We start from the raw sequence: 21,339 nt of genomic DNA on the forward strand, positions 1-21,339 counted from the left end.
ATAACTTTTTTAATATAGTTTACAAAAATCTATATGTAAAGTTAAATGTCCCTATACTTTTAGTTGGACTTTGGCACAAAGTCATCACAGTTCTTTGTATTTTACTCCGTCACAGACTTACTTGAACAAAAAAAAAAAAAAAAAACAAGATACGATTAAAAATAAATAAATAAATGATAATAATAAGACATTGCATAGGCTAAAATTATATTTGGACAATAATGTTTGGTGTAAAAAGCTGAAATAAAAATCAGACTGTCGGTGAGTTTTGTAACCAGTGGGTGGCGGTAATGCGCATATAACTGAGTGCAAACTGCCAATAAACCACATAAAGAAGTAGAAGTAGAAGAAGTAGTTGTTTTTGTGTTAAATCAGAGAAGAAGAAGTCACTGGCTCTAAACATTGCGCTCTAATGCTAATGTGACGAAAAACTTTGTTTTTCTGTACAACGTTAACATTTGATAGTCTGTCAGCGTCGTAAATTGTTAGCCTTTTATCCTGTTTATCTGTTGACTTTAACACGCAGGCTTAAGGTGGTCGTTTAAACTCGAGTTATCCTCGGTGAAATATTTCTGTATTATGGAATAGTAACAACACTATTTAGTTACGGTTAATAACTGTGACTCGGTCGGATGTCGCAAAGATGGAGGTGGCTGTAAAAGGTAAGGTAATAATGCGTTATACTATCTATTAGTGTACAGTATTTGTGTTTGCGGGATTTTAATTGAATATTGAGTGAATATCTGAAGGTTTTTACTGTTAAATTAATATAAACCAGTCATTATATCAATGTGGCGGTCCCCAAAATAAAATGCACAACATGGCTCAAAAAACACAAAATAAAAGGAAGGTACACAAGTAAAATAATAATAATAATAATAATAATAATAAATAAAAAAAGATTTACAAAATGACAACAAAAACACACAATTGTCACCAAAATTAGAGAAAATACACTTTTGTATTTAACCCAACACATTTTGTCCTTGGGGTCAATCTGACTCCAAGCATATTTTCCTCCAGAAAATCATTTAGAGAAAATTGTTGACCAAGTATTTGTGTGGTTGTGGTGATGATATAACCTTTACTGCAGCGCCACCATCAGGTCAAACTTTCAGTTTTAGAGTTAGTGTATCTTGAAAAGCTTTACACCCATTTGGGGTGCACATTCATGACTCTCACAGAATGAATCTATTGATTATGGTGACAAGGTTTTCCCACACACACCAACAGCAAGCGCTGCCCCCGCTTTCAGAGCCGGTAGACTGAGGAAGAAGTCCTGCGCTTAGCCGCTTTGATCCAACCAAGAGACATTTTTGCCATTTGTGCATAGGTTTTCTCCTTTGTGCATAAATGTGAGTGAAATGAATATCGGCCGATCTGATGTAGCCGATCAGGTCAATGTAAAGGCTACTCAAAATCAGGGTCCTCTTCAACACAATCCATTTTACTCTGTCACTTTCACTGTGAAAGAGCTGTTCCAAAACCCAATTGACAGTAAACCTTTTCCTAGAGGACATTTTCAAGAGTGAGTGTGCAGATTGTAATACTGGGGCGGATTCATTAAGATCTGAAATAAAGGGTGGTGAACCAGGTGTGGCCCTAAATCCATTGTTGGCACTGTTTCTTCACCTGCTGTGGGGAATTCACTAACATTGAGGCACTAATATGTGCATGTATAGACGTGGTTGAGACCGCCCTATTAAATTAACATTTTGCTCAATTAGCGTGGAGAGGTGAGTGCACAGAAGCACAAAATGACATTTGAAGAAGGTAAATTGGAGGAAGATGGACTTCTCTGTCTGCTGCACAAACATTCAATAATGTAGAACACAAAATAAACAAAATGCTGTTTAATAAAGTTTGAAATCAATTGTTATTTTCCCCCATAATCTAAAGTGTCTGTTCCTTCTGAGCTCCTGCAGCGCTGTGTCACACAGATGTGAACATTATTCCATTGCTGCGACGCGAGAGTTTGACGGTCAAAACATGTAGAGGAAGACACAGGAGCTCCCTGGAGCTGTGCATCTGAAGCAAACTTCACGGCACGGCACGGAGGATGTCCACGGAGCCACACTGGACTCCAGCTGCATTTCTCTCCCTCACACACTGCTTTTTCTTTCAGTGGCTGTTCATTTTGACAATTGTTTTATTTAAATAATTTTCTTATACTAGAAATGTTAACTTGCGTCTTTTTTTCCCTACTTCGCTGTGTTTTGTGTCAACATTCAGTGCAGCGATGATCTCTGCGTGTGTTTGCACCTGCCTGTGGGTCGTACTATTTTCCGGGGCTAAAACAATAACCGCAAACAGTTCCAGATTTGAAGAATTGCATTGCGCCCACTCCATTAATGTATTTGCATTTCCTTCTCCCATTTTTTTTTTTTGCGCCCCGTATGAGATTCGCCTACTTCTGATATAGTTATCAGAGGGACACAAGCTAAATGGAATGTGGGCTCATTGTGATGTGCAGAAGATGTGCAGTCCTGATTCCCTGGGGTCTGTACCCATTATTAGCGCGTGGAGTTTGCACCGTTTTTATCCCCCTAAACCTTTAGTGAATACGCCCGACAGAGTACAATGAGGAATGACTTGGATGAACGGCGACCATGCAAGCTTTTATATGTTTGCTTCTCCCTTAGTTTGCATGAATTACCAATGTCCTTTACGGGAACACCGAACCCTCCCCAGCATGGGAAATATCAATTCTACTTTGGCAGGTGTGAGTAGTAGGTCACACATACACACACATGGGGAAGTGTGTGTATGTGGGAAAGTTTTCATGAGAATATTGTCAACTATTATTTTTTCAATGATTAACATTGAATGGTATCAAATTGACCTCAAGAATAATAGAAGGGTTAATTTCTGTATTCTTCTTCTTTTATTGTATGTATTTTTAGATTTTCTGCATTTACTTTTGGGGTCTCGGCAAAATTGGAAGTCTCCAATGTCTCAGCTCTTCTGTGTGTTTCTTGGATGTTGCTGATTGCTGAATGTTCCATGGTTTTCCAGGGAAGGCCAAGAGGAGGCACCTCAACGCTAATGAGTGTGAAGAACTGGGACAAAGTGCTGACGTCCTAACCCACCCTCAGACCTCAAACCAAGGGCAGAGTAAAAGTCTCCCTAACAGAGCGCTCCACCCCAAGACTCCCACCAAGCGGAGGAAACACGGTAACGTACTTGGTGGAAACTCTTCCAGATGATGTGTTTGAACTTATGTTTGAATGAATGCTGAGATGATTTATTTGTGCTACCATCAGCTCCCGCAGAGAGTACTTCAGGGAACCAAAACACCATCAACAGCTTCTTCCCTGTGACAGGAGTCATCAGTAGTAGTCCACACAAATCCCCCCAGCCCTCCACTTCCACATGCTCCAAAGAGAAAGTGGAGGAGGCAGATGATGATGAAGATGATGATGTCAGCTTGTTAGCCATCCCACTGGAGGAGAACGATGAGATTGATGACAGCCTGTTGGCTGATTGTGTGATGCCAGAGATGGAGGCATCAGAGGCTGGAGCGACGCAGGAGCATGAGGTGGATTATCTGGAGGGAATCACAGCAGAGATGTTTGACAATGATGAAGACTTTGAGAGCTGTCTAGATGGTGAAGATGAGGTTGAGGCCCTACCAGATGAGCACTATGGACTGCTAGGCATCAGCAGAACCTTAGTCCAGCCTCAGGGCTCCATAGAAGACCTTCCAGAGGAGGTTCTGAGGCAGGTCCTGTGCCTCCTCCCTGCCCAGGACTTGTACCGCAGTGCCTGCCTGGTGTGCCATCGCTGGAAGAACATCGTTCTGGATACCAAGGTCAGTCGTTCTGCAGTCACAATGATGACTCCTAAAACCACATTGTTTTCTGCTAATTCTGTAATTGTGTGTTCAGTTTATGCCCTACAAGAAACAATACTATCGCTACATGATGGGAGAGGAGGATACAGTAATGAACTTCCTGATCCTACTGAGGAAGCATAGCATCATGGCAAAAGGTTCAAAATCCCACCTCAGCATACGGAATCTCATCATGTAAGACAGCATTTTTATAATTAAAAGACATATTAGATTTTAAGAGTTGGTTTTGGTCGCTGTATCAAAAGAGCAATAATAGCCTTGTCCACCTGTGACCATGTTAGGTGCCCTCAGACTTGTTACAACAGGACCACTAGTCACAATGAGCTTCAAACTGACAAAGATAAATACAGATGACAGACAGTCAGTCTTAGTAGACTTACATACTGCTGCACTTGACAAGTTTTTGTATAAAATTAACCATCTTTAAAGGTGTGTTTTACTGAAACTTTGTGACGAATGTGTTTAAGTGTCAAAGACTCGATTTTGTTATGAAAAACTAAACAAAAGACAATCCTGTAGGTTTGGTATTTGGATTGTTATACAGTGGATTTTGTAAAATATAACAAACATTTCACGTTTTACAATTAGTTAAATGTTGATAGTTATTGCTAGTAAAATACAAACATCATGATTTCCTAGAAAATATAATGAAATGTATATATTTTCTATCTTTTTAAATTACTGCTACTCTTTTTTACCCTCTAATTAAGGTGAAACTACAAATATAGCATTTAAGAAGTGTATATCAAACTGGTAGCCCTCAGAAGATTCAGAACCTTTGAAGTAGCTTGCAGTTTTAGAACAGGTTGGTAACCCCTTAGTGCCCCTTAGTCTTAAAGACTCAATAATAAATTAATCCATGATCTGCTATGTTTCATTTATTGTACTGTATATACATTCAGAATGGTAAAACTGTAATATGTGTAATAGAAAACTACAGTGTCGACTATTGACATTTAAAGTTACATTTTCACAGTTTTAAAACAGTTCTTAGTCAAACTCTGAACTATTTAGTCATTTTGTTACTAAACAAAGTGATGGAAGCCTGTTAAACCAAAAGTCAAATTGTACTAAACTTATTTTGATAAAATTTTAAGCAAATATAGACTTTATGTCATTCCATTAAACTTTGGAGGTAATCCAGATCAATGCACAAGTCTGGATCAGATTAAAATAAAAAAAATAAAATGTATATCTCAGTTTGTAATTGATCGATCTTAATGAATTTTGTATTAGTTATGTCAGGTTGGTTCTTTTATGACCTCACCGAGTTTCGTCAGGATAAGATTCAAATTGCGCATTTAATTGCAATTTCCCCCCTTCCAAAAATGGGAGTGCCTATACATTTGGACCTACTGTATCATTATTAATGGGGAGATACATTTCTTCAAAGCCTTTAAAGTGTGAATGATCATGGTACCATGTTAAGAACTCAGAGAGCACTAAATTGTGCTCTCTGAGTGCATTGGTTTGAAATAAATGTCCTCTTATTTTGTTGCGTCGTGTGTCATCCCATGAGCTCACTATGACTTTACACTACTAAACCATCAGTAGTTAATTTTACAATTTTTTTCTTCCTATTACATAAACACTCTTAATATGACCAATTTATCAGCAGCAGTATTATTTCTGTATGAAATATGCAATAATTATGTATTGAATGTGTTTAGTGTGTGTGTGTTTGTCTAAGCTGGTGTGTCTTTGCTGTAGCGTGATGTCTCAGCATGAAGCTGGACAGTGTGTGAGTCCAGACAGCATTCTAAAGTGTGTGCAGAAACATCGCCTTTACCCTCAGGCCGAGGCCTCCATCAGACTACGAATTCCAGAGATCAAGAACGACCTTCAGCCTGGATTGGAGGTGGTGCTTCTGTCACGCATCCATAGAAGTCGGCCTGTAAGCAGCACATGTCCATGGTTTTCATTGCTCACTTCTGTGTTTAGGGTCCCAACCCTTACGCCGCCATGGCCGTCATACTGACTCTGAGCGAGTGCGTTGAGGACGTGCAGGCACTGGTGTCTCTGCTCACAGACTGCTTGTCCCTCTCTGCCATCACAGAGTATCTCTGTCACATGGCTACAATGTTACTGGCTTTAGAGAGAAATCACATCCTGATCAGTAACAGGTAAGACCTCTAAAGCATTGCACACTGATCATCATGTTGCTTTGATCCAAACCTGCTCATGGGTTTTTTCTGTTTCTACTCAGGAAACATTACAACATCTACTACGTTCTCCACTTGTTGGAGAACGGGCCTTTCTCTGTCCATTCTGGTCAGAGCGGGTAAGATCATGGTTTCACTGGAAAGAAGACAGTTGCCACCTTGTTTCTCACCAAATTATGTCTTGTTTTTATCACATCACTGCTATTCTGTAAAATCATGTTTGGTGCTATTGTGATTACACTCATTTTTTTGTTAAATGTTTACTTTCAGATAGTCATTCGCGATATGAATTTGTTCATATCACAGATCCCCATGGTTACCAATAATGCAATTTATTGTTGATGTTTAAAACAATCTAAATAATTGTATTTCCTGTGACCAATCAGAAGCTTTAGGGGACTAATATTCTGGCTGAAAAGTCAAACTAAGTGTTGTATTGACGATTTTCTTTCTGTGCTAGGAGGGCCCAGGTTCACCTCACCCGAGAACAGCAGCAGATCCTCAGTCACAACATCCAGCCTGACCATGTGGTGAAGATCATGGCATTTGCAGGTATGCAAGCAGGGGGCACCCCAACTCAGCACTGGGATGTTGTTTAAAAAAAAAAGTAAAATACACATACGTCTTCGTTTAAAGTGCTTCATTATTAAAATGGAAACAAAATCTGGCCAGCAGTGAATCCAAAGACTGTAATGCTTGAACAGATGCTGAAAATGCACTAAAACCTCATTGTAAGGTTGAACTGTTGTAATGACATACAAATTAGATTGGTCTGAATCTGCTTAGTTAGTTATGGTTTACCTCCTTATTCACTCCCTGTTCCTTGATTTTGCCTGTTCCTGTCCATGTTCTCCTGCCTGCCCAGTTTTCCTGCTCTCCACAGCTGCTCCTCATTCCCTCGTCAAGTTGGAGGAGGTTACTTATACTCCCTCTGTTCTGTCAGTCTCTTGCTAGATGGTCAACCTGAGTCGAGAATCTGAGTTCTTTATTAAATAACAAATCCGAGTGGGGAATCTTTCAGTTGTCTTCCTGGTTTTGTGCGGGGCCCGTTTATTCAATCTTATTTAGATATTTCAGTATCTGTCAACTCCTTCCTGCGTTGCATTTGAGTTCTTCTGTATACCTGTGATATTAGATTAAAGTAAATTACATAACTCCACCTGGAGGCAGCATCTCTCCATACATGTTTCCTTGCAGTCAGGATTATTATTATTGAACAGGACGTTTTAGTGATAATTGTCATTATTCCATTTTATATCAGTTGAGGCTTGAAATCATAAATGTCACCTTTGCTTCACTAATTGACTAATCCAGTCACCTGTGTGCAAGACAGCAGCTGTTGACGTTTAAAGGCAGATTTGAAACAACTGCTGTTGTTAGGACAAAAATCAGAAACTACAAAAACAGCATGGAGATGTTCGTAATTTGTTTTTAACAATGATTTATTAGCTCCATGAGTGAAAAACTGGCATTGACTCCCAATTTTTAGGATGAGTGAAATTCAAAATACAATAAGAATTGAGTTTTTGAAATATAATTCTGATATTTTCCAAACATGTACCATGACATGAAATTTTTGTCAATCCACTGTTTCCAGTGAAATATTTTGATGCACTGCTTGCACTGTAGCAAGTTTGGTGTCAGTTGGGCAATAACTATGGGAGGAGATAAGGTAAACGTGTTTTACAATTAAAAAGACAGAGTGATCGACTTCATCGTTTGCAATAGTTTTAAATGTACAATTTTTTCAGTATCGATGCTACATTTTGGTGAAAATTGCAAATCTGTAGCACATATGGTTGATTTGTTGTGAATTTTCAACGTTTTGACACCTTAAAGGGGAAATATCATGGTTTTAAAACCTTCCTTTTTACATATAAATCATCTATATATATAAAGCGGAACTGCAATGCTTGGGTCTGAATTCCTCATAATTATAGCTCCACCCCTTTTCTACCCTTTTCTGATGTGCTTCTGAGAGCAACTCGTTTTGGTGCGGTCTCTTTAAATGCAAATGAGACACTCCATACCCCGCCCCCTCTTCAGGTGACACTCGGTTCAACTCCACCCTGCTCGGCCATTTTTGTAGTTTAATAGAAGAGATACGGCTATGGAGCGGCCCATAAACTTTTTATTCAGAGGTTATTTACAAAATGTCAACAACAGAAGACTTGTCCATCCAGCTTTACATGTTCCAGCCAGAGTCTGACCCAGTGGAGCGAGATGAAAATGAAGAAGATGAACCTGCAGAACCCTAACAAGTGAGCTAACACAAGCACCGAGCTAACGCTAGCGCCAAGCTAACGTCACAAAATGCATTTTAATACAGTCTTTTCAAAGACAAAAACGGCAAAATGAAATGACTAATGAAAAGTTTAGACTTAAATTAAATCACGTAGGCCATATCATCAAGGATCTAAAACGAGCACACAGCGCTAACATATGAAGTCTGAAGACGGTGCAACTGCTAATGCTAACAAAACAATGACAGGGACATCTTATCATCACACTTTTTAGCTTTATTTACAGCTTACCGAAGTGCTCTGTTCGTCGTCTCCAAAGATAGAAGGAATTGAACCCTCAATCAGACAAAGTCTTTCGGCAAATCCTTCTTTATACTGGCGAAGCGCTCATCCTTGAAGTGCTTCGCGCACACAAAAATGACCTTCCCCACAGATGTGGGTACATTTCTGTGAAAAATAAAACTCAACCAGGCACTTTGAAAAGGTTCTGATGCTGGGAAACGGTGTAATGAAGCGTGTGGGTTACTACATCCAACAACCAAACATTTTGACTTGTCCTCTCGTAACTTCGGCATCCTGGAGCTTGGACTACAAAATAAAAGCGAGAAATAAAAATGGTGGATTGCTCGAAGTGTTGGACCTGGAGTTGATGTACTAATTTGGCAGTTCCGCTGCAAATACTGTGATGTAATAGTTCAAAAAACGTAATAGAGAATAGAAAAATCGAAACAGATTGAAAAATATGAGCAAAACAGAATATAAAGGTATCTACGGAGCACCTGTAGAGACTAATTTGATTTTTTCTGTACTTCTAAGCACTAAATATACAACAAAATGCATTTAAGGGCTAAAAAAGTGGATTTAGCATGATATGTCCCCTTTAAGGATGATTGGCCTGTTTTTTAAGCTGAGGTGATCACCGGAATGGGGCTGGATCTTTGTGCAAAATATTTGCATGTGCGACCTGGCCCAAATAAGTCTTGCTTGGCTCATTTGCCGATTCTCTAACACAGGCACAGGGAAGACGACCACGCTGGTGAAGTACGCCGAGCATCGGCCTCACCTCCGCTTCCTCTATGTGGCCTTTAACAGCTCAGTGGTCCGTGAGGCACGCTGCCGCTTCCCCAGCAACGTGGACTGCAGGACCATCCACTCACTGGCTTACAACGATATTGGGAGCAGGTACAGAAACAATTCAGAAAGCTCGGTGTGGAGAACTGAAAGTTGGAACCAAAAGAGAAATGATTGTTTTCTTGCATCACTTTCATAGATATAGATCGTGTAACAAGCTGACATTCAATTTGAAGCCATTCTCAATCAACTCAGTTCTACCCAAAGGCAGGGGAGGCTTTATCAAATCCAAGGTGGTGTCGCTCACACTCGACACCTTCATGGCTTCAGCAGACCCCTCCATCAGCTGCAGGCACGTTCCCGTCAACACCATCGATAATCAAGGCCGCAGATCGCTTATAGGGGAGAAAGAACAACAGGTACAAATCACTTGTTTTTTTAGCAGTGTTTGCTTGTTGAATGTGTTGGGGTTAACAGGAGCACGCTAAGCTATCATTTCTCTTTGTCAAAGTTGTTTGTCAGGGATGCACAAAGGATTTGGAGTAAAATGCAGGATCTCAATGAGAAATCAATGCAGGCCTACTACATGACCCATGATGGTACACCCGCGGCGCATTATATACAAAGCATTGGAAAGCTGCTCAAATGATCACTCAAAGTTTCTGGTGTTTTAGGTTACCTGAAGCTGTGGCAGCTCCAAATCCCCAAGCCACGCCTGTCGGATCGGTATGACTCTCTGTTCATCGACGAGGCCCAGGACTGCACCCCTGGTAATGATAGGTCGCCTTACATGTACTCTCACCTGTGATGCCTACAGGTTATTAACAGCATCATCTTCCACTTGTGAATCACAGCCATCATGGATGTCATTATGGCTCAAAAATGCGGGAAGATCTTAGTTGGAGATCCGCATCAACAAATCTACTCGTTTAAAGGAGCTGTTAATGCCTTGCAAGTTGTTGGCCACACGCATATCTACTATCTAACACAGGTACACACATCAATGATCATTTATTACCACCATTCCCTTCTTTCTGCTGCTGGCAGACACCGTATCAATCCAAGTCTGATTTCCAGAGTTTTCGTTTCGGGGCTGAGATTGCCTACGTGGGTGCCACCATCCTTAAAGTTTGCAAGAAGGTTAAGAAAATCCTTGTCGGAGGAAAGCAGAAGGGTGAGCAATTGCATATTTAATGACAGGAGTACAAGAGAACAATGTAAAAATGGCACCTTTGCTTCATGGTCACGCTGCAGGCGGCGTGTGTGACGAAACTGCAGACGAGGCTGTGGAAGCAATGAGGACAGGGGTCAGTCGAAGCCGGGGGCAGACTGCAATTCTCTCCAGATGTAACGCCGGCGTGTTCACTGAAGCCGTCCAGCTGCTGAATGCCAACGTAAACTGCCGCATCCACTTTGTAGGAGTGAGTCAGATGTATTATGATGATGTTCTGGTGAAACAATGCCCCCGGGCCTCTAATTTTCATTTGAATGGATCGGATGCGGGTATTTTGGTTTCAGAAATGGGACTGTTTCTTTTCTTTCTTGTAGGATATCAACAATATTGGCTTGGATAAAATCATGGACTTATGGAGACTGTTACAAAACTCAGAGCCCCATGAAAATTCATCCCAGCAAAAATGTAAGAGTCACAAAACATTTATTCAGGATTTGACACACTTACTGTATTAAGATATAAATTATACATTGTTATAAAACCCTGCATATGTTAAAGAAGGCACCTTCATAGGACAAAGCTTCACATTAATAAAACCAGCAGCTGTTACAGCAAAGTTAAAGTGATGAAATACAAGTACAAATGGATCTAATTACTGGAAAAGCTGTCGAGAAGAAAATCATTAAAAAGTTTTGCACATTGCATTGTGGGATGTGGAGTTCCATAGACAGATGCATAGAAGTGTTTTTACTTGTTTGCCCCCCAAAAAAGTTGTGTTTTCACAGACTGAAAGTTGCAATAAAAAATTTATGGATGTTTACTTTTGAGCACGAAAAAGATCTATATCTGGCCACAACTGAATGTCTGGCGGAGTGATGTGATATCACAGGGAACAAACTAGAACAAAAATTGAGTCTGGCAAATTACTGTCCTCTGTGTCTGGCAAAGAAATGCAAGTGTAGCTGTCTACGGGACTCCACATCCCACAATGCATTGAGCAAAATCTTTACGGCAATGTCAATAAACAGAGTGTTTATACTGATGGTCAAAACACACTTTCGAGCGGCAATTTCAACCTTCTACATGAGACCGACACTATGTGGCAGATTTACTAAAGGTATGCAGCTGTAAAAACGTGCGCAAACGACAGTACTCTTGATGATGAGCAGTTCAAACCCTACGCAGTCAGGAGTCAGTTTGTGGGGCACAAAATATTGGGAGAAGAAAATTCAAATACATTAATGCAGGGTGCACAATCACGTTCAAACTTGGAACAGATTGAGATGCCTGTTTTTGTGCATACATTTAGGACCTCCCAAAGGCAGGTGTTAACTCTCACAGCTTTACACTCGGACATTGCTGCACTGAAGTTTTTAAGGAGAAGACGCAGGGAAATTAGAAGGAAAGGAATAGTTTAATGCACAACTTAAAATGTTTATGTTTGCACCCGATCCCTGCAAATGTTTAAAATGCAAAATTCCTCTGTCCTCAGACATCAAGGATCCCATTATTCGCTTCTTTTCCAAAAAAGGGAACCCCTTCCAGGCTCTGAAGACCTACGTCGAACATACTGAGGACAGGGAGCTGGAGAGCAAAGTCAACATCGTAGAGAAGTATAGAAAGCGGATCCCTGAGCTGTTGGATAAGCTGAAACAATGTCACGAGAGTGACCTTCGCCAAGCAGGTGCAGATGCATCATCCTTATTCTCAAACACACTGTTTACAAACAAACAGGAATGACTCCTATCAGTAACGCTCCATTACATATTGTAAGTCAGGACAGTACACACATCCTGTAAATTAAATAATCAAATAGAATTGGAGCATATTGAGTAGTTTTATGCTTTTTTTTTTAGGTTACATGATGACAGGCTTTGTTTATGCTCTATAAACATTCAGATCAAACAGGTAAATGGTCTTATTGACAGGATCCAACACATTGGTGCTATTTTCTATTAGTGTGGATATTAACCCAACTGTACATCTTCAGTTTAATCATATTTTGAGTAAGCTTAATCATTTGTTACCTCCTCAAGGAGGTAATATTTTCACAGGCATTTATTATCATTTATTTATTAGTTTGTTTGCAGGATTACGTACATTTTTTTTTAATCCAAAGATCAAGTTTAGGCTATGGAACATTCAATTTGATTTTAGAGTGGATGCTCATCTACTACTGCCATCCTATGTTAGTATTATTTGTTCTTTTTATACCGTGTTGCTGCAAAAATGTGCATTTCCTTTCTGGGCATCAATAAAGGTGTATTATTTTCTGTTCTGATGGATATACTGGATCAGTTTAAAAAATCGAGGTTTGTTCCTCAATTACCACACTGACTTTCATCCGGATCAGATCTGAATTGCGTATTTCATTGCGATTGGTCAAATAAAAATGGGCGTGCCCATACATTTTGTCCTACTATATCTTCATTAATGGAGATACACATTTCTTCCAAGCTTTTTAAAGTGTGAATGATCATTGTATCATGACTTCAAATATCTGGAAAAGAGGATTTTTGGCACTCGGCAGAGGTTTTCGCTTTTTAGGGCAGATTTACTAAGTGGTTGCAGGTTTAAAAACGTGTGCAAATGTCACTGTGTGCTAATAAACAATGCAAACTCCAGGATTACATTTGTCAAGCAGGCAACATAGTGCACACAATGCACCTGTGGGGCACAAAAAAACTGTGATGAAAAAATGGAAACACATTTGTGCAGGAGCAGACAATATTTGTGGAGAAAATAACATTATCCCTATTTTAACCATTTTAATCAAAGTCTAACTTTTTAACAATGTATTTTACCCATAAACTTATTTATTCATTTTATGTTATATATAAACTTATCTAAAACTCTTAACCAATATTTATTGCTCTTAATATTTTAGAGATGTTTTCTTAACATAAATTACACTATGAAATCAGAATATATTTATATCAATTGAATCAACTGTAAACCTAATGTGCTTTGACTAAGACCCCTCTGGTAAACACATGGTAAGGCCAAACACTATGTATGTAGAGTTAACTTAAAGTTGGGTCAAAATAACATACAAACATGCACTCAGCCTGTGTTCTTTAACATGACACATAATCCAAATTAAATACTTGCTTTTAGTAGCTTAACTTTAAAAATAAACCATATAAATTCAATAAACTTGAAGCCACTCACCAACAACATCCCTGAGCTCCTCCACTGCATTGTCTGTGTGTCTAAACAAAGGTGTGACTGATTACCAACCAGGTTGGAGCATGAAGAGCTTAGAGCCAACACTCATGCTGGTGCTCCCCTAGTGTTTAGATGCAGAACTACACCTACATCTGACCTAAGGTGGAGTGGACAGAACAGGTTGGAAAGGAGGAAAGGTTGAAATTGTTGTGAAAGGTGTTTTCTTCCGGAGTATTGGATGCCTTTGTTCGTCTCTCCATTTTTGGCAAACCAGTGTCTGTAAGTCTATTCCAGTCACAGAAGTAGTATTTATATTTATTTTGTAGCCTACATTAGTGAATACATTCAATGAGTGTTGGTGCAGTTATCGGCTCAGAGCAGAGAGAGAACGTGCACCTGCTGCTCACCTCCAGTTCAACGTCTTAAAGGGGACATATCATGCTAAATCCACTTTTTTAGCCCTTAAATGCATTTTGTTGTATATTTAGAGTGTTTAGAAGTACAGAAAAGTTCAAATTAGTCTCTTCAGTTGCTCCGTTGATATCTTTATATTCTGTTTTGGTCATATTTTTCAATCTGTTCCGATTTTTCGATTCTCTATTACGTTTTCTGAACAATAACGTCACAGTATTTGCAGCAGAACTGCCAAATTAGGACATCGACTCCAGGCCCAACACTTCGAGCAATCCGCCATTTTATTTCTCGCTTTTATTTTGTAGTCCAAGCTCAAGGATGCCGAAGTTACGAGAGGATAAGTCAAAATGTTGGGTTGTTGGATGTAGTAACCCACACGCTTCATTACACCGTCTCCCAGCATCAGAACCTTTTCAAAGTGCCTGGTTGAGTTTTATTTTTCACGGAAATGTACCCACATCTGTGGGTAAGGTCATTTTTGTGTGCGCGAAGCACTTCAAGGATGACTGCTTCGCCAGTATAAAGAAGGATTTGCCAAAAGACTTTGTCTGATTGAGGAGTCAATTCCTTCTATTTTTGGAGATGACGAACAGAGCACTTTGGTAAGCTGTAAATAACGCTAAAAAGTGTGATGATAAGACGTCCCTGTCATTGTTTTGTTAGCATTAGCAGTTGCACCGTCTTCACATGTTAGCGCTGTGTGCTCATTTTAGATCCTTAATGATATGGCCTACGTGATTTAATTTAAGTCTAAAGTTTTCATTAGTCATTTCATTTTGCGTTAGCTCGGTGCTTGTGTTAGCTCACTTGTTAGGGTTCTGCAGGTTCATCATCTTCATTTTCATCTCGCTCCGCCGGGTCCGACTCTGGCTTGAACATGTAAGGCTGGATGGACAAGTCTTCTGTTGTTGACATTTTGTAAATAATGTGTGAATAAACATTTTCTGCACCGCTAAATAATCGTATCTCTTCTATCAAACTACAAAAATGGCCGAACAGGGTGGAGATGAACCAAGTGTCACCTCTGCAACCTGGGGAGGGGGTGGGGTATGAAGTGTCTCATTTGCATTTGAAGAGACCACAACTGTATGATTTATATGTAAAAAGGAAGGATTTAAATGCATGATAAAGTTTCATTTTGTAAAGAAACGGTGCCTCCAAAGTATTTGAGCACGGAAGAGGTTTTGCACCCTTCATTTGAGATCTTAGTTAATCTGTCCCTTTGAGTGCTCCTTTTTAATAATGTGTTGAACAAGCTAAACAAACATTCAGACATCAGACAATGTAGGTTTACGCTTGAATTTTTTCCAAGAAATGTAAAATGAAATCAATCAGACAGACTTAATGATGCAAGAAAAAAAAATTGGTGCTCAGAACAAAATATTCTCTTAAAAAATCAAAATGTGTTTTACTTAATCATATAAATTAGAGGATTAAGTAACTTGTCACAAATGTTAACCAGTTTTCTCGACTTCCTGTTTGCAGATTTTATAGTGGGAACTGTCCACAAGGCCAAAGGTCTAGAGTTTGACAGAGTGATGGTCAGGGATGACTTTGTCAAGATCCCTTCCTCCAGACACAACGAGTCACACAATCGAACGTTCTCATCCTGTTATTGTGAGTGAACACCTGAGTGAGCCTCACGCTTCCCAAACGGATCAGAAAATCTTTGCCTTCGTCCTGGCTGTAAATGTTCTGTGTTTTTCACTGAAGTCTGCTGGAGTTTAACTGTGACCTCTTTGTGCACAGTCGACATTCCTACTGATGAGTGGAACTTGCTTTATGTGGCAGTCACTCGGGCTAGAACCTCTGTGACCATAACCAAGAACATCAGCCGGATCCTCACACAGGCTGGGGTAGGATACAAACACACACACTTTCTGTTAGCATCTCTAATGATAACAGGTCAGTTTTGACCCATGCCTCAATCAGCTGTAAAATACACTAAATATCATCTAGTGATCGACCGAATCATCGGCCGGCCGATTTCATCCAGCAATTTTTGCATGTTTTATGTATATCAGCATCGGCTGATGCGTGATGCTGCGTTCGCGGATCCACTTTATTAACAGAGCAGCTGGAGACAGAGGCTGCAGAGCCCCTCCCCCCACTAGCAGAGTGTGAAAGAAGCTCTTCAATCCCAACGGCATCTTTTAACTGTTTAATTTGTGCGTTGTGTCGCAGTTGTAGTTAACGAGCAGCTGGCTGGAGGTTTTGCGCTTGTGTGTGTGATGAATTCATGTTGGGTGTGGGATACATATGTATGTGTATATACGTATATATGCATATGTGTGTATCCATAAAATGAAGAGTCCGTCCTTAAGACTGCTCTACTGTAAAGTGTCTTGAGATACCATTGGTTATGATTTGGCGCTATACAAATAAAAGATTGATTGATTGATTGATTGATTGATTGATTCTTTCTCTCTCTGCTTCTCACTCAGTGCAGCGCTGAGAAGTTTTTAACTTTGAGAAGCAGTTTACTACTTGTTTGAATATTTATTCCTGGTACGTAAATGCAATTTAGAACACAAACTTGAACAGTTTGTTGCTTAATTCACATCTGACATCACGTTATTTTCCTCTGCTAATTTATGTTCTGGGGTTGGAATGGTTTCTTTTTGTGTTTAATACTATAATTATATATATTTATACTCAATAATCCTGTTAATATAATATATCTTCAGTCAGGTTAACTTTTGTAAAAGCTAGTTTCAGGACAAGGACAGTTCTCTTTCATATAATTTCATGAGATGTCTCACTCTATTTTTTTACTTGTTCTTATTCTACATCCCGTTTTTATTATTTGTTAAATATTTTTTACTTGGTGTCGTTCTACCTCACCGTTGTTAATTTCAATGAATGTTCCTTTTTTTAATTGAGACTTGTACCATTTGTTATCATCTCTGTGTAATTTTTATGTTGTAAGTTGAGGGAGCAAAAGTAGTATCAACTCAAGAAAATCGGCAGTTCGTATCGGTCATCGGCTAAGGCTGATGGGGAAAAAAAATTGGTATCAGCAACCCATATCAGTCGATCCCTACTATCATCTAATTTTTTCTATTGGTTACCTTGTAAGGCTCCTAATCAATGAAAATATTGGCATTAATATTTTTGGTGTGGGCGTCTGAGCCAGTATATCTCTAGATTTATATATATTTTTAAATGGTAAAATGATCCTTAAGAGAACTTACAGGTAGTGAGAAAAGTTGATATGAAACACATTTTAAAAATTGTTAACTACGTATTTGTAAGCCATAGAACTGTAAATTTAGTTACCCAGATTTATGTTTAATTACATTGTAATTGATTGTTTTAATAGAATGTTCATGCCAATTACAATTACAAAGTAAATTATCTAAACTCAATTACAATTAAATTAAGTTTACAACAGCAACAGATTACAGTTACCATTACAATTATGTGATAATTGTAGTTAATGATCAATTACAATTATAATTGACCTTTGACCGCAACGCTGCACACACACACACAGGCACAATTACCAACACCTCCATGCTGTCTGGGTGCAATTTGTTTATTTTTGTTTTTGTATTAAAAACTGCATTTTTTTGACAGCCTTTTGAAATCTACCTTTAAACGCTAACAGCTGCTGTCATGCACAAAGGTGACTGGCTTAGTCAATTAGTGAAGATTGTGAGTTCAAGCTAGTGGTCGACCGATATATAGGGCCGATTTATGGACTTTTTTCAAGATCGGCTATTGGCCAAAATAATATATATATATTTATTTATTTTTTTTACTATCACCAGCCCTCCCTAAGGAATGGTAAGAAACACTTTATTATAGTGAGGATCTAAAAAGAGAGGGCAGTGTTACACCTAAGTGAGGGGGAAGGGAACAGGGAGGAGAGACTCAAGGTAGGAAATGGAAAGGGTGGGGAAGAGATGATTATTATTAAGTGAGTGTGAAATGTGAAGTTGTAGTTGTGCATATGGTGACAAGTGTGAAGCTTAGGTATAATGGTGGTGGATGTGAACAGAGGGAAGGACTGAGGGTTTAAACTAAATACCTGTTTTAGGTATAACCAGACTATATGCACATTGTATATTGTTGTCGTGCGTTACTTTTACTTACCAGTCCTGTACTTTTTGTTTTACTTGGTTGTGTATGGGTATATTTAAAGTTCAATAAATGTTAAGAGTTCTATTGGTGTATTTAGTTTCTAATATATACCATATTTTTCGGACTATAAGGCGCACTTAAAATCCTTTCATTTTCTCAAAAATCGACAGTGCGCCTTATGTATGAAATTATTATGTCAAAATGTTTTAGTACAACTTTGGTAAACTATGAAGCTGCACCACTTGATGGATTTTTGGTGCTTCAGGGCTACCGTAGTCAGACGCCTCGTGGAGTGATATGTACCAGTACTGTGCTTCAACATACTGAACTGAAAAAGTGAGTGTAATGTTCTATATTTTATGTGTTAAACCTGATCAATGTTGAGAATTATTGTTAATGAGTTGAATAAAGTTTGACTTATCTGACTATTTTGTTTCGCTTAATGAGCCTTAATAATAATAATAATAATAATAATAATAATAATAATAACAAACCGGTGCGCCTTATGTGTGAAATTAGACCCGGTCAGACCCATTCATTGATAGTGCGCCATATAGTCTGAAAAATACAGGAGTTTTCTTTCATACGAGTGTTTCAATTGTCTTTCATAATCAATGTGCTTTAAAAAAAAGTATATCTGCCATCGGCTGATTTTTTTTTTATTTATTTTTTTTATATATCGGTATCAACATCGGCCTTTGAAAATCCCATATCGGTCAACATCTAGATCAAGTCTCACCTTATGCAACATTTCTATTTTAAAATTGCTTGCCCCCGACAATTGCTGCACAGCAGCTATAATTGCTATATACTGTAGCTACTACACTTTAATTACAGAAAAAAATTACCTGCAGAAGCATATTTAGGGTATTTGTTTATACACATTCATGAATGATTACATAGTTGATAGAATATCAGAATCATTGTATTTAATCGTATGAGAAAAATAACAGTTAGTTAGTTAGTTTAGTTAGTTAGTTAGTTTATTTCGGTCATTGTGAACATCAGATCTTAGGTCATTCAAAGATTCCACACATTACACGACAGGAAAAAAAAAAAAAATAAAATAAATAAGTATACATTAAGAATATCAACCGCTAATTGATGCCTGCATTGATTGACTGCATTGATGTGCCCACTCTACCATTCACCAGGAATGATCTCTCTTGTGGGATTAGATCAGCTCAGGAGGGTTTTCAACATAGACTGCTTCTTTTATTTTGATCGATTAACTGTGTATTCCTCTATATTCTTTAATATGTTTGTGTTGTTGATAAGAGTGCTAATTGATTTTTTTCAATGAACACAAGAGACTGCTGGGGAAATGTCAAGCTTCATTTTCAGATTCTCAGTAGACTATTTGTGATATAAATCACCCAAAATATCGTGTCAGAGACTGGATTTTCTTTATCTAGCACAGGCCTGAAAACTCTCTTTCAACAACACCATCAGCTTGAGAACATTGTTTTCACACGACACAGAAAGAAGACGTTTGAATTATTACCTGAATTGTGTTTTTGCAGGAGAAATGACACTAAAGATGTATCAGCATAGAAAATGCATTGATTTATTTTTCTGCCCCCTTTAGGAATACAGGCTCAAGTCAGAGATGCCCAGTTCCTCGATGTCTGTTACCACGCCACTACCTTGTTCCATTGAAAACTGTCCCAACTGCATCACCCCCGGATCGGCGTTCAACATGTACCAAAGACCAATTAAATATGTAAGAAAGTGTGAAATTGAATAAAAGTAACGTTAAAATCTACTAACACATTTTACGCTCTGTCAATCTGACCCCGATGGATATTTGCCTCCAGAAAATGATTTTCAGAAAATTGTTGACCAAGTATTTGTGTCAGGCACTTTGTTTTTGTTGAATACACAAATAATCCCTTGATAATGAAACCTTGACCTGTTCTCTAACGCCACCATCGGGCCATACGTTTTAATTTGAATTAATTTATTTTCAACAGTTTTCATCCAAATCTTCCCAAATTTACTGACAACATTAATGACCATGAGTATGAACCCTATTGGTTGTGGTGATGATACAATACAACCTGTATATCAGCGCCACCATCAGGTCAAATTTTCAGTTTTTGAGTTAATGCATTTTTAAAATGTTTTCTTTGAAATATTTTCTATTTTGGGGTGCACATTCATGACATCACAGAATGAACCATATTGATTGATGTTGGTGATCCCCCCCCCCATTTCCTCTCTTAAACACATTTATTTACTTACTTTTATGTTCTTTTTTTGTAACATATTCAGGGTTATTCACTATAAAGTCCTCTGTTTCAGACACATTCTCCTCTACGTCACTTTCACTGTGAAAGAGTTGTTCCAAAACCTCATTGACAGTAAACCTTTTCCTTGGCAACAGTTTTAAAAGAGAGAGAGAGTGAGTGTGTAGATTGTAATACACACAGGTTGTAAGGTCAAACGTGGGTCACATACAGTTTTACACAGCTGAAACAGTTTGAGGAACATTAATGCGTGTAATATGCACATTGAGAAAATATTATCATGAAAATGTTATGCTTAATCAGTTGTACCCATCAAATTAGGAAAAGTCATGACATGTGAAGCAAAAAAAAAAAAAAGCTATGAATTTTTTGAAGGACAAACATTGAATGGGGTCAAATTGATCCCAAGGATATAGGAGTAATTTATCTGCCAATAGACTGACGGGTTGCTGTTTGTCTTTGTGCAGACTGATGGGAGTTCTGCAGGTGGCCCGCTGTGTGAGCGATGTGTGTGGCTCCGCATTGGTTCCACCGCCTTCCTCATGACTGACGACGTGTTCTCCATGGCTGAGATACCGCAGATGTTCCACCGACCAATGTACAACTACTTCATGGGTTTACATGACTTTTTCTAGCATTCCTTCTCTTCAGGATCAAGTTTTTGTCACATGGAGACAAACATGTTGAACATTCTCTTTAAACAGTCATTTTTATGTGGCTTACTTTTATTGTTGCAATTTTATTTTTGGTTCCTTTAAAATAAAAAAAAGGAATAAAAACAGTGACTTTCAAATTAAAAAGTTGCATTTCGGTAAAGTGTGGACTGATTTTGTAGCATTAAAAACACAATTAAAACTGCAAGCAGTGATAACGGGCCCTCGCACTTACCACGCCTATCAAGGCATGAGGCGACTCCTTC

At 38.6% G+C, this 21,339-nt stretch overlaps 1 protein-coding gene across 2 annotated transcripts; it reads left to right on the forward strand.

Moving 5' to 3' along the window:
• Nucleotides 1-331: 331 nt before the first annotated feature.
• fbxo18 (F-box DNA helicase 1) lies at nucleotides 332-21,231 on the forward strand. Of its 2 annotated transcripts, XM_028449851.1 has the most exons (21): nucleotides 332-662; nucleotides 3,016-3,174; nucleotides 3,264-3,811; nucleotides 3,888-4,027; nucleotides 5,564-5,711; nucleotides 5,795-5,976; nucleotides 6,060-6,134; nucleotides 6,476-6,567; nucleotides 9,272-9,440; nucleotides 9,529-9,748; nucleotides 9,841-9,928; nucleotides 10,004-10,099; nucleotides 10,184-10,320; nucleotides 10,407-10,503; nucleotides 10,584-10,750; nucleotides 10,878-10,968; nucleotides 11,996-12,187; nucleotides 15,571-15,702; nucleotides 15,835-15,941; nucleotides 19,760-19,894; nucleotides 20,888-21,231. In XM_028449851.1, the coding sequence occupies exons 1-21, from the start codon at nucleotides 644-646 to the stop codon at nucleotides 21,053-21,055; spliced, it is 3,162 nt and encodes a 1,053-aa protein (XP_028305652.1). In that variant the 5' UTR covers nucleotides 332-643; the 3' UTR covers nucleotides 21,056-21,231. The 2 variants fall into 2 exon arrangements, 1 of the variants encoding a protein (XP_028305652.1); XR_003674278.1 differs by lacking the exons at nucleotides 15,835-15,941; nucleotides 19,760-19,894; nucleotides 20,888-21,231 and adding an exon at nucleotides 12,360-12,411 and having other exon boundaries at nucleotides 644-662; nucleotides 11,996-12,272; nucleotides 15,571-15,660.
• Nucleotides 21,232-21,339: the final 108 nt, after the last annotated feature.

The sequence above is a fragment of the Gouania willdenowi genome, chromosome 6, assembly GCF_900634775.1.
Source record: "Gouania willdenowi chromosome 6, fGouWil2.1, whole genome shotgun sequence".
Taxonomy (NCBI): domain Eukaryota; kingdom Metazoa; phylum Chordata; class Actinopteri; order Blenniiformes; family Gobiesocidae; genus Gouania; species Gouania willdenowi.